General features: G+C 40.5%; 1 protein-coding gene across 3 annotated transcripts; it reads left to right on the forward strand.

Moving 5' to 3' along the window:
• Window positions 1-12,930: 12,930 nt before the first annotated feature.
• LOC139563284 (myb/SANT-like DNA-binding domain-containing protein 4) lies at window positions 12,931-16,651 on the forward strand. Of its 3 annotated transcripts, XM_071381852.1 has the most exons (11): window positions 12,931-13,307; window positions 13,603-13,673; window positions 13,761-13,937; window positions 14,028-14,089; window positions 14,172-14,258; window positions 14,346-14,387; window positions 14,456-14,629; window positions 14,709-14,744; window positions 14,843-15,397; window positions 15,679-15,790; window positions 15,885-16,651. In XM_071381852.1, the coding sequence occupies exons 1-8, from the start codon at window positions 13,150-13,152 to the stop codon at window positions 14,742-14,744; spliced, it is 807 nt and encodes a 268-aa protein (XP_071237953.1). In that variant the 5' UTR covers window positions 12,931-13,149; the 3' UTR covers window positions 14,843-15,397; window positions 15,679-15,790; window positions 15,885-16,651. The 3 variants fall into 3 exon arrangements, with proteins under 3 accessions (XP_071237953.1, XP_071237944.1, XP_071237936.1); XM_071381843.1 differs by having other exon boundaries at window positions 14,456-14,744; XM_071381835.1 differs by having other exon boundaries at window positions 14,456-15,397.
• The last annotated feature ends 228 nt before the right edge of the window (window positions 16,652-16,879 follow it).

Raw genomic sequence — 16,879 nt, forward strand, 5'->3', positions numbered from 1 at the left:
CTGCATATTTAGCTAAAAGAAATCCAGGTTAGCAGGCAATATTAACCAGGTGAAATTGTGTCATTTCTCTTGCGTTCATTGCACGCAGAGTCAGGGTATATGCAACAGTTTGGGCTCTTTGCGAACAAATTTGCCAGAACTTTACGTAACTATGACAACATTGAAGGTTGTGCAATGTAACAGGAATATTTAGACTCATGGATGCCACCCGTTAGATAAAATACGGAACGGAATAAACGTTTTGTTTTCAAGGTGATAGTTTTCGGATTAGTCAAAGGTATATGGTTTAGAGAGAAATAGTCGACGCGTTATAATTCCTGTAATAACTTGCGGCTGAATTTGAAAGGGGTTCCTTCGTTATTTTACCGTTCATGTCTTCCATTGAGAATGTCTTGATCTACTTCAAATAAGGTCTGTGTTTCGTGCAGGCTTAAACCGCCTCGACGTTTTGATACCCGTGTAAATCTCAGTAGGATAAGGTAACGTTTGTCAACATATTTTCATAAATCCATTTATCTTCACTTATATTTAGCCAATATTGATCAGAGTTACCTTGTCCTATGGATATCTACCGTTATAAAATTGGCACGGTGATGTAAGCCTACACGAAACACAGACCTTATTTTAAGTGAATCTAAAAATATCCTATGGAATAAATGAAAGAACCGCTTTTCAGATTTTGCTAGGTGTCATGGGAATTATGACTCGCACTTTGGTTGTCAATTCTTACCATGCCCATTATTAAAATAGGATTTCCTGCATATAGAATTTAGTTTTTGTTTTCAACATTCATCACAGGTAACTTAAACTCTATTTTTATTCAAACAGTTGAGAGTATTTGTCTCCTAAGCAGACACTTCAGTATCATTGTCACTTCAGAGCTGTGTGTGTGTGTGTATTTATGTATTATATTAAGTTAAAAACTTCTTATGGCTGCAGGGGCAGTATTGAGTAGCTTGGATAAAAGGTGCCCATTTCAAACGGCCTCGTACTCAATTCTTGCTCGTACAATATGCATATTATTATTACTATTGGATAGAAAACACTCTCAAGTTTCTAAAACCGTTTGAATTATATCTGTGAGTAAAACAGAACTCATTTTGCAGCAAACTTCCTGTCAGAAAGTGAAAAATCTGAAATCTGAAAAATCTGAAATCTGTTCCAGGGCCTCCCTAATCTTTTGCTTGAAATCTATTAGTATACATGCACTTCATACGCCTTCCACTAGATGTCAATAGGCTGTGAGAGGTGAAATGGGGTCTCTAGCTCTTTCTATGGTCAAAAGAGATAGCTTGGAATGACAGGACCCCAATTTCCTTTGTTCAGAAAGACGCGGAAAGGACTTCCGCATTGGCTTCTGAAAAGCTGTTGTTATAGACGGCTAATATCTCCGGCTTTGATTTTATTTGATAAATGTGACAATATCATCGTAAAGTATGTTTTTTCAATATAGTTTAATCAGATTATTGAAATTTTTTCGGGAGTTTAGGCGTGTTGAGTTCTCTGCGTTTGTTCACGAAGGAGAGCTTAGCGCCACTTGGCTAGTTTTGCTTGCTAAATCGAGAGGGAAAAAGGCCATTCTCAAACCAAACAACGATTGTTCTGGACGAAGGACCCCTTGTACAACATTCTGATGGAAGATCATCAAAAGTAGGACCCATTTATGATGTTATTTCATATATCTGTCGAACATGTTTACTATTAGTTTGCGCCCAGATTTGGGGCGCTCTCTCGCTATAACGTAAGCTGCATGTCGTACTGAAGTTATTTTTAGAATTCTAACACGGCGATTGCATTAAGAACTAAGCTATCTTTAATTTGCTGTCCAACATGTATTTTTTAGTAAAGTCTATGAATAGTTATTTGATTAGATTAGGTGCCTCTCCAAGATTTCTCCGGACATTTTTATTGCATTTTGCCTACGTATTCACATTGTATAACCACGATTTGTGCCGCTAAATATGCACATTTTCGAACAAACCATATATGTATTGTGTAATATGATGTTATAGGACTGTCATCTGATGAAGTTTGAGAAGGTTAGTGAAAAAATTAATATCTTTTGCTGGTTTATTCGCTATCGCTAACGTGCCTAACGAATCAATGCTGTTGTGTGGTTGGCTACTGTAGTAAGCTAATATAATGCTATATTGTGTTTTCGCTGTAAAACACTTAAAGAATCGGAAATATTGGCTGGATTCACAAGATGTTTGTCTTTCATTTGCTGTACAACATGTATTTTTCATAAATGTTTTATGATGAGTATTTAGGTATTTCAATTTGGTCTCTGTAATTGTTCTAGCTGCTTCGGTGCTATTTGTGATTGCAGGTGCAATGTAAAACTATGATTTATACCTGAAATATGCACATTTTTCGAACAAAACATAGATTTATTGTATAACTTGTTATAAGACTGTCATCTGATGAAGTTGTTTCTTGGTTAGTTTGGTTGGTTCTTGGTTAGTTAGGTTGGTTTTGTGCAAGCTACCTGTGCGGTGAAAAATGTCTGTGCTTTTTTGTATTTGGTGGTGAGCTAACATAAATATACGTGGTGTTTTCGCTGTAAAACATTTAAAAAATCGGACATGTTGGCTGGATTCACAAGATGTGTATATTTTATTTGCTGTATTGGACTTGTTAATGTGTGAAAGTTAAATATTTCTAAAAAATATATTTTGAATTTCGCGCCCTGCACTTGGACGGGCTGTTGTCATATTGAGCCCGACACCGGCCTGCAGCCATAAAAGGTTAAAATAAAAGTGTTCATTGTTCATTCAGTATTGTTGCAATTGTCATTATTACAAAAATGTGTGTGTGTGTATGATAGATATATATATATTTTAAAAAAAACATTTTTTTTACATAAAATCGGCCGATTAATCGGTCTCGGCTTTTTTGTCCTCCAATAATCGGTATCGGTATCGGCATTGAAAAATCATAATCGGTCGACCTCTAGTCTAAACGTCCTACAAAAGTTGGAAAGAGCGCTTCTCACGGGGGATTTGGATGAGTCTCTAGATCAGTACCAGAGGTGAACATAGATTCTCTTTCAGTGCAGATCCCTCTCTTTCACAACAAATACCCCTGTAAAAGCAGTGGAGATGCAACAGAGGTCCTCAGGAGGCTTCCATTGGAGGTGCGGGGGTTGTTTGACCAAGTTGAGGTGCTGATCAGAATTTTGTTTCGGGTGCCAGTGTCTTCATGTGAGGCTGAGAGGAGTTTCAGTGCACTCCGCAGGTTGAAGACTTGGCTACGGGCTAGCATGGGCCAAGAGAGACTGGACGGCATAGTTGTCTGTAATGTACATAAAGACAAGCTGGACAGTCTCAAGAGGGAAAATATCTGCCAGCAATTTGGATCCATTGAAACCCACAAACATATGTTCAGTTCTTTTGTTCAGTAATGTGTATAGCAGTGGTTCGCAACCTTTTTTGGGGTACTGGAACCCCTGCATATTTTGAGGCAAGGCAGGCAAGGTTTTGAGCGGTCCTCAGGGACCTCCACCCCCTCTATATTATATGCAAAGTTACTGGAAACCTTGTGGTACTGAATACGTTCATTACACTTTTTTATTTCACGGACCCCTTTCAATTACACCAGGGACCCCTGTTTGAGAACCCCTGGTGTATAGTATGATATTTGTTATTTTGTTTAGTAGTTTTTAGTACATGACAGTACACTTACTAATTATTTATTTAATGTTATTTTATTTAAAATTGCATACTTTGTGTGACAAACTTGTCCATAGCTGCTGTTTGAAGAGTTGAGACACTGACTGAAGGATATTTTGGTTGATTTATTTGGGTTATTTATTGAAGTAGTTATTTTGCTTTTAGAACTGTACTCATTTGTATCTTTTTGTTCTTGTAAAACTATTGTAGTAGACTCAGGCCAGTGGAGACCAACTTTGTGATGGTTCTCAATGGAGATTATTTTAGACGAGATCACACCATGTTCATTGTATTTACGAAAACTGCACCCATACAGTGTACAGTGTACAGTACCATTGCCACCTACTGGCCTTTCTTGGTATTGCTGGTTGTAAATACAAATACCTGCATACATACTGGACTGATAAGGAACACTGCTATAACTATTATTAGTAGTAATATTATAATGATATAAACATTTGAACAAGTTGGGACAACCCTTCAGTTAACTACTGTACCTATCAATTATCCAGTAGTAGTGATTATGGTTCCTCAATATACATTTAACATATTACAACGTAGTCTATGTGTTACAGCACTACTGTTGGTGTCCCCCTCAGGAATTGCTCTTGAGAAAATGTCATGTAATTGTCCCCTCCAAAGTTGATATCAGATTTTCGCCCCTGCCTTTAATGCTCTAACTGGTACCTAAATGTCAGCGCCTGTTCAGGTAAACCGCGTGCTTTGCTGCGGTGTTGCTGGAAGTGCATAACATTGAACGTGTGTAGGCTGAGAATTCAGTTGCTGTTTTTAAACTAACGTTTTTATGTGGCCTAACTTTGAGGTTAACCGTTTGATCATGCCACCTAAAAAAAGTAGCAGCCACCGAAGAAGCATCTTCTGACGTGCCCAAAAAATATGAAAAAGTGTCGGGAAAAGCTAAATCTGGTTTGTAAAACCATGTGCGGTTTAGGCCAATTTGAGTAGCCTAATTTTACGGTTATTTGGTTAGATTACGGTTGATACATTTGTCAATTTCATTGTTAGAATCCAGCAAAGCACCTGCTGTTGTCACGATCGTGTGGCGGATTAACGGACCAAAATGCAGCAGTTGGAAAATAAGCCATCTTCTTTTATTAACACCACGAAGATGAACACGACACAAAAACACTTTAACAAAACAACAAAATAACAAAACGACCGTGAAGCTACAAACGTTGTGCACTTACACACACTGGCTACAAACGTTCTTACATAGACAATTACCCACAACCAATGAGAGCCTATGGCTACCCTAAATAAGGCTCCCAATCAGAGACAACCGAAATCAGCTGTCTCTAATTGGGAACTCATTCAGGTAACCATAGACTCTCCTAGATAACTAACCAACATAGACAACGCTAGACATATACACTCAACACAAAACCATCTACTACACCCCATAACCCCTTTACCAAATAAACACCCAAAACCAACAAAACATAAACATTCCCCATGTCACACCCTGACCTAACTAAAATAATCAAGAAAACAAAGAATAATAAGGCCAGGGCGTGACAGCTGTGGCACGGAAAACTCCTCTTCATCCACCTTTCCTTCCCAAAAATTGTAATTGAGTATGTCAAACCAGCTTTCCTGTTTGAATTGTGTTTTCTATTTATATATTACTACATTGGGCAATTACATACCATTTCCAGTGGCACACTGACTCGCGTAATGATGAAGCCATAGGCTACTACTCACGGTGCTGGCCAATGCGCTCCTCTTGGCAATAGCCTATCTTAAGATGAGCTACTTTGAAAAATAGTGCTGTTGGTCACAAAAAATTGGAAGTTGAGAATTATATTGGTTCTACGGACAGTCTTCTATTTTCAGCAGTTTGCTTTCCAAACTATGTTTTTTCCCGCGATTTGTATTTTGAAATGTGCAAACCGACAGCTGCAACCAACTATCTACATATAATCCATGGATGGCAGTTCCCATTCAAATCAGGACTGGCAGCCATTGCTAGAGTACCCATGAGTTACCACTCAAATTTCCAGGGTAAGAGGTTCCAAAAATCAATGTATTATGTCTATGGCCACAACATAACAAGCTGTACATTTGGAATGCATGCTGCCCAAATTGCAGCCTTCCCGACAGTAGGCAACCAGTAACTGCCAAAATAAGGGAAACAATTGAGTAAATGAGGGAAACAAAATTTATGGTGTGTGTGGGGTGTGTTTTCCTGCCATGGTTTAGGTCAGTTTGTAGAATTTATGCCAAGGTGCATTGAAGCTGTTCTTGCAGCAAACACCCTTTTTAAGACACTTTGTTGGCGTTTTCTTTATTTTGGCAGTTACCTGCATGTGCTTGTGAGAACATTTAATCCAGTTATTTTTGAGAAGCTATTGATCCTCTGTGGCTAAATATATTCTCTGGTGTATTTTGAACATTGAGAACAGGCTCCCTTGGTTGGTTATATAATAAGTAATTCGTGTTTTTGCCTCTTGGGCCCAGCCCATGACTCACATAATTGACCAGTCACGTTTAGTTATTATGCAGTTGATTTTCTCTGTTACCCAATCAAGGCTGGGCCCCCCATTTACCCACATGGGGCCCATACCTCTCCTCCCCCCATCTGATGATTAGCATAGTGGCAGCAGGAAGCTGTTTACACTCATTGAGAGCGGACTCCAGAATCCTCCTGTGGTTTGCGGTTGCAGTAAAAATATATACTACATATCTAATATGTACTGTATAATGTATGAATATATTTCTGACTTTTTTTCTGCCTTCTGGGCACAGGGGCTTCAGCCCCGGGAAGCCCCTTTGTTAATCCGGCCCTGGACGTACCCCAACAACAGAATGGTGTGGGCATATACCTGTTACAAAAAATATTTAATCAAGTATACTGCTGATTGGCCAGTTCAGCCAGTGAGCCAACATGATATAATGTTTAATGAGGACATGGCAAGCATTATCGAAACTGTATGTTTTGTGTTACAAGTTCAAGTGTTTCTTTTGTTTTTTTCAAATCATACTTTGGCTACAAATACGAGTGTAGGATTAGTGATGGGGAAACAAAGCTTCCTGGAGCATTGAGATTTTCCAGCTAATTGTCTGAAATAGGTTAATTACTCAAGGCTTTGATAAGGTGCACACTAGTGGCACCTGCTGGTCTAAAGGATTTAGAGCAGCTAAATAATTAAAGATTATGTCCCACACCATAGAGTGTGTGCAGTGTAGCTTTTTTGTCTTCTACCAATCAGGTGGTTGTTCGACGAAACAAAGCTTTGGACGTCATTGACCACGTGCTTCTGATAAAGTGATTCGGAAATCGGCACAATGTAATTTCAACGCATGCCTCAGAGCTCAGGCATCAAACGTAACATCCCTATACAGGATGAAACTTTTTTTAAAGTGAGATCTCCACTGGACAGTTACTTTAATAGGCTACTTGTGGCAACTAGGCTTTGTTAACCCAAGTAATTAATTCAAGAAAAATGTGATCCAAGGTGAATGGACCTTATTTTCTGAATGTGATAGTAGCTTACCTGCCAAATGAGCCAAACTTCATGGTACCAGATTTGAATATAAAGTTGTGTGTTTATTAGATAAGTCAACATTATATGACAAACATATTGAACATGGGCTTGCTGTTTGAAATAATGTAGCTCAATATGTGTTCACTCTCCCGTGCCAGCTTGCAGTCAGGGGTAGGGTGAAGGAGCTCAAGCCAAAGGCCACTGAGAACACTGATCCCAATGTGGAGAAGGCTGCCAAGGTTGGAGCCAAGAAGACTAAGGACAAGGAAGCCGGTAAACTGAATCAACTGAATTAATTGTGCTCATCACTCCTAGGATTTAGACATCACCCTATAATCTGCCCAATTGTATGGGATCATTGTTATTGAGCTACACGCATTGTAATGGAGGACATTTAACATTGCTCATTCAATGACTTGTATGGGTATCTCACTTCTCCTCATGATGTCCATGATTGCATGCATACACACACATCACTAACTTTTGTCTCTAGAAGCTGAGAAGAAAAAGGCTACAGCCAAAAAGCAGAAGGAGAAACCTTCAGAGTCAAGTGTGGTTTCAGTTATGTTCTGACTATTGGCATTGTTCAAGTGGTTTTGGTGTAAAGGGACTTTTTTATATATATACTTTTGTCATGGGTACTGTTCCCTATTTGGGCTTTATCATGGTTCAATTGAATCTCTAATTTTAAATGGGTGATTGTATTGCAAACCTGTCATTTTCATCTTTCAGGATGCAAAACTCAGGAAGTCCGGAAAAGCATCTGCTTCCATGGTGGCCCCTGCTAAGAAGCCCAAGTCGAAGAGGACAAAGGGGCAGAGGGGACAGCTGAGGATCAACCCAAAGCACAGAAGACTACCAAGGGTGAAGGGGCAGCCAAGAAGGGTGCAAAGGCCAAAGCTTTCCAGAAGCCTGCAGAGGTTGATGAAGGGGACACTGCTGCTCTTGAAGCTAAAACCACAGGGAAACGAGGCAAGGGGGGCAGCAGCAGAGTGACTGCTCTCCTTTTATCCCATTTATAGGTTTTTAAATAAAGCAGTTTTTTGTACTTCTTGTTTGTGGCATTTAAATGTAGACCTAGCTGCTGTAAAATCTTCACTTTTCCTGTAGATAAGTGTTGGTGGTAGCTAGGGGTTTGCAAAGATGTTTAATGATTCACTGATGCAAGATATATATATATATATATATATATATATATATATATATATATATATATATATATATATATATATATATATATATATACCATATATATAAATAAAAAGCTGTTAAGTTCTTGTTTCTTGCACCTGCTTATTAATCAGTACCCTCTTCTGCCAGATTAATTGTATCACTAGTACAGTGACTTCCCGGTTCCTGGAAAATATTGATGGCTAAGGTGTTTTCTATACAGTCAGGACTTTGCTGTTCGTCCATCATAGATTGATAACCATGGCACGATTCGTTGGGGAAATCTGGTACAGTGAGTGTGCAGATGGTTGAGATCAGTCTGAGCCTGGAACACACTGGACATGACATCTTGGTACCAGTCTCCCGAGGGACGGCCCTGATACTGGTCTTTCGCTGTTCTCGCCACTCTGGAATTTTTGATGGTGCTGGTTTGTGGTAGCAGTCTTTCTATACAGTTAGAACTAACCGTCTCAAAACAAACATTTCCAATAACTATTAATCTATGAGAAATTATTCAAAACTAGTCTGTTATGGGTCAGTGCCCACAATGGTGCAATGCAACATGTTGTACCACTTCAGTTTGTCCGCAAGAACTAATTGGGTCTTCAGTTTGATATTCAAAGGTACCAAAAACCAGAACATTGCTGTCCACTGGTGCTCCTGGTTCTTTATTCCCTGGAAGTTTAACTTCTTATGGCTGCAGGGGCAGTATTGAGTAGCTTGGATGAAAGGTGCCCAGAGAAAACGGCCTGCTCCTCAGTCCCAGTTACTAATATATGCATATTATTATTAGTATTGGATAGAAACACTCTGAAGTTTCTAAAACTGTTTGAATTATGTCTGTGAATATAACAGAACTCATATGGCAGGCAAAAACCTGAGAAAAAATCCAAACAGGAAGTGGAAATTCTGAGGCTGGTAGAGTTTCAACCAAGATCCCATTGAAATCACAGCGAGATATTAATGAGTATTCACTTCTTACGGCTTCCACTAGATGTCAACAGTCTGTAGAACTTTGTCTGATGACTCTGCTGTGAAGGTGGGCCGAAGGAGACATGAATGAGTCACCACTACCATGAGGTGAACATTCTTTGACCACGCGCGTTTATGTGAGGAGGACCTCCGTTCCATCGCTCATCTGAAGTCAATGGAATTCTCCGGTTGGAACGTTATTCAAGATATATGTTAACAACATTCTAAAGATTGATTCAATACATCGTTTGAAATGTTTCTACGGACTGTTACGGAACTTTTGGACATTTCGTCAAGTTTTAGTGAACGCGCTTCGTGACTTTGGAATTGTTTACCAAACGTGCTAACCAAAGTAGCTAATTGGACATAAATAACGGACATTATCGAAGAAATCAAGCATTTATTGTGGACCTGGGATTCCTGGGAGTGCATTCTGATGAAAATCATCAAAGGTAAGGGAATATTTATCATTTAATTTCTGGTTTCTGTTGACTCCAACATGGAGGCTAATTTGACTATTGTTCTGAGCTCCGTCTCAGATTATTGCATGGTTTGCTTGTTCCGTAAAGTTTTTTTGAAATCTGACACAGCGGTTGCATTAAGGAGAGGTATATCTATAATTCCATGTGTATAACTTGTATTATCATCTACATTTATGATGAGTATTTCTGTTGAAACGATGTGGCTATGCAAAATCACTTGATGTTTTTGGAACTAGTGAATGTAACGCGTCAATGTAAACTCAGATTTTTTTACATAAATATGATCTTTATCAAACAAAAAATACATGTATTGTGTAACATGAAGTCCTATGAGTGTCATCTGATGAAGATCATCAAAGGTTAGTGATTCATTTTATCTCTTTGTGCTTTTTGTGACTGCTATCTTTGGCTGGAAAAATGGCTGTGCTTATTGTGGTTTGGTGTGACCTAACATAATCGTTTGTAGTGCTTTCGCTGAAAAGCATATTTGAAATCGGACACTTTGGTGGGATTAACAACAAGATTACCTTTAAAATGGTATAAGACACATGTATGTCTGAGGAATTTTAATTATGAGATTTCTGGTTTTTGAATTTGGCGCCCTGCACCTTCACTGGCTGTTGTCATATCATCCCGTTAATGGGATTGCAGCCATAAGAAGTTTTAACCAGCTTTTACTCAACCACCCCTAAGGAGAAAAATAAATCATTAATGCTGTGGACCTCAAGGCCTGGATTTGAAAAAGGATACACGGGAAGAAGCAAGGCATGTTTTTACTCTGCCCAGAATCTGTCCACGACGTGAACAATTCATATGGAGGTCAATGAGTTGAATTTGGTCAACAAATATTTGCCAATTTTCCGCGTGGGGGTTATTTGATCGAGTCCAAGTTTTGTAATTGTTAGGTTGTGGACACGTGGCATTTCTGCAACTGAAAAACTATATATATTGGAGTTGTGCCTGTTGTGATACTTATGGATAACCCATTGAGCATAGATATTGCAATGGAGGGCTTACATTATTTTGACATAGTCAACTGGGTGGGAATTCCTACGAGTCAGGAGAAATCTGCCATTCAAGGAAATGTAATACTTTAAAATGGAGAGCATAGACAACGCCATTGAAGCTGTCACAGATGCGGCCTATCTATGACACGTGTCGTGGCAGAATCAGATTTAGCTAAGTAATATAGATAGATAAGATGTTATTTTCATCATATGCTTGTGAGATACTTGTCATTAGAATGGTGCCCTTTGGACTATAGGGTTGGCAGTGCATTTTCCCCTTCTGGGATAGGGCTTAGTAACTTGGGGCCAGAGAGGGGAGAGGTCAGGCTTGTCTTCATAAGTCAATGTATCTGTTAAACCATGTGGTGCTATGTAGAATATCAGAAGGGGAGGAGGACAGAGTTAAACGTTGTTTTCTTATGGGAATGTGTCTGTAACTATTCCTAAACCATGTGACGGGATGGCGTTATTAATGGGGAACCAGTTAGTTATCTCATACAATGTCTGTACGCCAGTCACTCCCTACTTTTCTCATAGGGGGAAGGAGTTTGGCAGTGTTTGGAACCATTGTATGTCCCCTCTGAGGTTGCCCTTATCTTGATCTAGTATATGACCTAAGAGGCTCACTGTCTTTTCTGTGCTTATCCAGGAGGGGGTGTATTTGAGATGGGAGTATCTCAAATGACAATTGATATATGCCATTGGATGAGGTAATGTTTTGGTAGACAGTGAAGTACCAAGCATGAGATTGAAACCTTCTTGGGAGACCAAACTGAACGATGATTTATAGCTGATGCTGTCTAGCAATAGGATACTCCTCTTTCGGGTAAAGGATTCTTTGTAAGTTGAGAGGGGTGTATCTTGGCTATAAATGAAACTAAGAATTGTTTTGTAAGCACTCTCAGAGAATTCATTTATAGACACTGAACTGATCTGAGAGTCAAAAAAGGGCTTTGGTGAAGCTTGGAAACTGGGTGTGTTGACTCAAACCTGCATTTTTAAAACTGCATGTTTATTTGTTTAAAAAAATAAAACGTTTATATTTCATTGTCACTAATAGAAAAGGTACAGAAGCACAGAAAGTCTGAGCAGTTTCACAGCTCTTCAAGTATGTTCATTCAGTTTATAGATTAGTTTATAGTCTCAGCAGGGGCAGATCCAACAGGCCAGGCCAAGAGTGCGGGGCTTCAAGCTGAGCATATTCCGACTCAGTCCTGATCCAATCAGGCCCAACGTCACGTTTAGCTCGTCCAATAGAAACAAGTCAAGAACCTATCACTTGCTTGATACAGTGATAAATTAGATTTTGTCCACAGCAGTGCACTGTAGCTAGTCACATCAATCCTCCCAGAAAGAAGAGCGATTTGGTGAAATGGGCAAAGACTGGGGTGATTGAGAAGAGGGGCAGAGGAAGACAAACATGGAAAAGAACATATTGGGAGTAAGAAAAGGGAGAAAGGAGAGATTTTAGGGTTAAAGAGAGAAAAGGAAGAGATTTTGGGTGGAGAGAAAAGGAGAGCGAAAAAAGGGTAAAGTCACTAGCCATGTGGATCATCAACATGCCAGCTTTTTACCTTCGCAATTCTGCCACAAGAGAAAGCCTTTAAGCATCTGCATTAATGACTGCAATAACAAGAAGAAACAAATTCAATACCACTTGAATCAATTCTAAAGCAAGAAAACGTTTCCACGTGTAAACAATTTCACTGCTTGGAGAGAGCGAGATAAATAAACATGCAGATCTCCTGGCTCCTCATCCTCCTCCTCCTCCTTTCCCTCTAAGCCCGCCTTTTGAGCTGGCCTGGCTCCACCACATGCATCAGAGGCAGTGTACGGGTTTGTTAGTTAGTCGCCTCCCCCCACACCAGGCCCCGCCTCCTCCAGAATGATGCCAGTATCTATGTTGTGACTGGGTATATTGGTACACCATCCAAAGTGTAATTAATAACTTCATCTTGCTCAAAGGGATATTCAATGTCTACTTTTTTTTAACAATAATGGTACTTTGTGAGGCATTAGACAACCTCCCTGTTTTTCTTGGTTGAATCTGTGTTTGAAATTCACTATGTGACTGACCATCTTTACAGATAATTGTATGTTTTGGGTACAGAGATCAGGGGCCTGTTGCACAAAAGTAGAATTAAGACATCCGGGATAAATGACTCAGCTGAGCTCAATGAAGCCAAAACATGTGCGTCCAGGCTTAATTGGTTGCACAAAGACCAAGCCAGGATGAGCAGACACGGATTCATTAAGCCAGGTGAAACCAATCCTGGATAGGTGCGCGCTCACGGCTCACTCAAATAGACCCCGCCACAGATCACAGATTAACTGATTTACCATGGCAACTAGAGCCGCGTACTTTTCCCCGTCGGAAGCACAAATCCTCATGGAGGCATACGAGGAGGTAAAAGATATAATTAAGAAGAAAGGCAACACCGCCACAGTGATAAAGCAAAGAGAAAAAGCGTGGCAAAGTATTGCAGACCGCCTGAATGCGTAAGTAGTGCACAATTACACACTCACCGCTCCGCTGAAACATCACAATTACAATTCAAATATTTAATTCACATCTCCAAAAATGCAGTTGTACTGTAATTATGAAACGGTTACATTTTTAATTGAAATGCACTGCAGATATGAGTGAAATTGTGTAAAGTAACTCCATCACACTGTATAAAGCTATGATAAATTTTTTGATATTTTTACTGAAAACAAGACAAAAATACCAAGTAATTTTTTGCAGTGTGACTCCATTAAATGTGTGTGTGTGTGTGTGTGTGTGTGTGTGTAGATTAAACATGAACGGGCCAAAACGGACATGGCAGCAGGTCAAAATCAAATACAAGAACATTCTGCAGAATGGTATGGTCCCTGACTAATATTTAACAAAGCACAAGCATATATTGTACCCAGAAGGTGCCTGCTCACACATTGTCTGTACTGTTTTAGCAGTGAAAAAGAATACCCACAGACAAGGCACGGGTGGTGGGTCACCAAAGGCTGACCTTACCCCAGCAGAGGACATGGCCTTGGAGCTAAATAAAGGCAGGCCCGTCTTAGAGGGGATCCCTGGGGGGAAAGAGACGAGCATAGGTTCCTCCCAAGATGCCACCCGCTTCATTCAAGGTATGTCCTTCCATCTCTACATGGGATACAACCACATTCATATTGAATCAATTTGGACTGTCTGACTTTGGTTTACCTATTGCCTTGCAGTGTCTGGCAGCACTGTGTTCCTGTTAGAGCCACCAGCACAAGCACCAGACGATGCTGATCCAGTGAGTACTCCATCAAAGGCATACTGTAGGCCTGGCATGTCTTGTCTACTAGCTTCAATATGAATCCGATTAAATGTGATAGGGTGAAGGCCCCAGTGCAGCAGCAACAGCACATGATGGAGACGATGATGAGGAGGAGACCATCTCTCTGGATTCCAGAAGGCATGAGGTATCATGTTAAGACTGTGAAAGTACTATTTACTCTACAATGGTGAGGAGTCCTCATCAAAATCAAAAAATCGAATTTCTTTTACAGGACCCAGATGCTATACAGTGGGAAAACCAGCCTGGCAACATAGTGCGTATTAATAAAAGGACACCACATCCTGCCAAATTCCAGCTGCGCTAATTGTATTGTGTTCACAGAGCTCACAAGCTATCAGAAAGTTGTATGGCAACCACCTCCGGCGCCAAATAGAACTGGCAGACATAGACATTCAGTACAAGAAGAAAAAGATGGAAAATCTTGCACTGGAGTCCGAAATAAAAAAGAGGACAATTAGGAAACTGGACCTTGAAATAAAAAAACTTGAGAGGGAGGTGAGATATGCCTTCAATGTACACTGTATGCTAACTGTAACACAAATGTATTAATCATTATTTTTCTTTCCTCCCCCAGCTCCAAGAAGATGACACAGCTCAAAATAAAAATTAGGTATATTCTCGTAAAGTCAAGTGAGCCATGACATATGAGCTCTTATTGTGAGCACACAGGACGGTGGCATCTTTCTAAGGTTTTTTTTATTTTCCCAGCAATCAGTACAACCAAGTCATCGTTATAAGGCATCGCCCTCTTTTGCCCACCCCCCCAGCACCAGGTGTGGCCACTAGCCTATATGAAGGCCCAAAATTGTGTGTTCCTTTCTGCTCTGACAATGGCATGCCCATTCGTGCGAGATGTGGTGGATGAAGAAGCACTTGTGCTGAGGAGAGCCTTCAGGCGAGAAAGGGTCTTCAGGGACCGGTTGGACCCACTGGCCTTCCCTGATGACCATCTATATGAAAGATACAGGTTTTCTGCAGATGGCATCAGGTATCTATGCAGACTACTGGGTCCCAGGATTAAGCACCGCACTGCACGGAGCCATGCACTGAGTGTGGAGCAAATGGTTTGTGTGGCCTTGCGCTTTTTTGCTAGTGGAGCCTTCCTGTACTCAGTGGGGGATGCAGAACAGCTGAACAAGGCCACAATTTGCCGCACAATAAGGAGTGTGTGTCTGGCTATCAAAGCATTAGCAGATGTCTTCATCTCCTTCCCTGGCCACAGAAGACTCTGTGACATCAAAGAGGAGTTCTATAGGATTGCAGGTAAGAGGATCTACAAATTACAGGACAACTGTTAACACATAGTAGGATACTCATTACTTTGTGTGACAGGTTTCCCCAATGTCATTGGTGCAGTGGACTGCACACACATAAGGATAAAAGCCCCCTCAGGTGCCCATGAGGCCGATTTTGTGAATAGGAAATCCTTTCACAGCATTAATGTTCAGGTGAACATAACTTTTTGATATTGTCCATTGACGAACACTCTGCATTGCCAGTGATGTGCATTGATTGGTGTAATATTCCTCATCTTATGATTTCAGATGGTCTGCAATGCTGACTGTGTGATCAGCAATGTTGTGGCAAAATGGCCTGGCTCAGTCCATGACTCCAGAATCTTTCGGGCCTCTGAAATCTATCAGTGCCTATCACAAGGTAAGCCACACAACCCCTATTTATAACCATCATGGCTGTGTCAAGAATATCACTGTGTTTATGAGGTAGTAATGATGAGATTTTGTGTTGACAGGTGAATTCTCTGGTGTGTTGCTGGGAGACAGGGGGTATGGCTGCCAGCCTTTTCTCCTGACACCTTTCACAGACCCCCAGGAAGCACAGCAGGCCTACAACCATGCCCATGCCAGGACCAGGGCCAGAGTTGAAATGACCTTTGGCCTCCTGAAGGCACGCTTTCACTGCCTTCACAAATTAAGGGTCAGCCCTGTTAGGGCATGTGATATTACTGTGGCTTGTGCTGTCCTCCACAATGTGGCCTGCCTGAGGAAGGAGAGGGCCCCCAGAGTGCCACCAGCCATGGACTGGGACAATCCGGCAATCTTCCCTGATGACGACAGTGGTCGGCTGCTGAGGGACCAATATGTGTTGAATTATTTTAGTTAGTATGTGTGCTTTCAATTTTGGTTAAATATGTCCTGCGGTGGCAGAGGAATTTGGGTTTTTTTGGGTTCGTTTTTTGACGAATTTGGCCTCTTATGATGTTTGTGCGGTATACTGTGTGTAATACAAGGCTGCAGGGAGGCTACTGCATCCATTCATTTGTCTGTTCAGTTGATGTGTATGGATTTGTCCTGCATTTATTTTAGTGTGCAGACATGCAGGGTGTGTTATATACAGACCTTTGAATGTGTATGTATCATTTTGTATAATATGCTTGGATTCTGTGCTTTCCATCTTGTAGAGTCACTGTGACTTCAGTTTCGAAAGGAGCTGATGGTTTACCTGCTTTGTTTTGTCCTTATTCAATAAAGGAACATAATGTTACACATTGTGTTTTTATATTCATATGGAATGTGTATTTGTTTATATGACAGAGTACTAGTGTAACGGTCCTGACCTGTTTTATGTTGTTTTTGTATGTGTTTAGGTCAGGGCATGTGTTTTGGGTGGGCAGTCTATGTTATCTGTTTCTATGTTGGTTTTGGTTGCCTGGTATGGCTCTTAATTAGAGGCAGGTGTTTTGCGTTCTCCTCTAATTAAGAGTCATATTTAGGTAGGGTGTTCTCA

This window comes from Salvelinus alpinus, chromosome 2 (genome assembly GCF_045679555.1).
Source record: "Salvelinus alpinus chromosome 2, SLU_Salpinus.1, whole genome shotgun sequence".
NCBI lineage: Eukaryota > Metazoa > Chordata > Actinopteri > Salmoniformes > Salmonidae > Salvelinus > Salvelinus alpinus.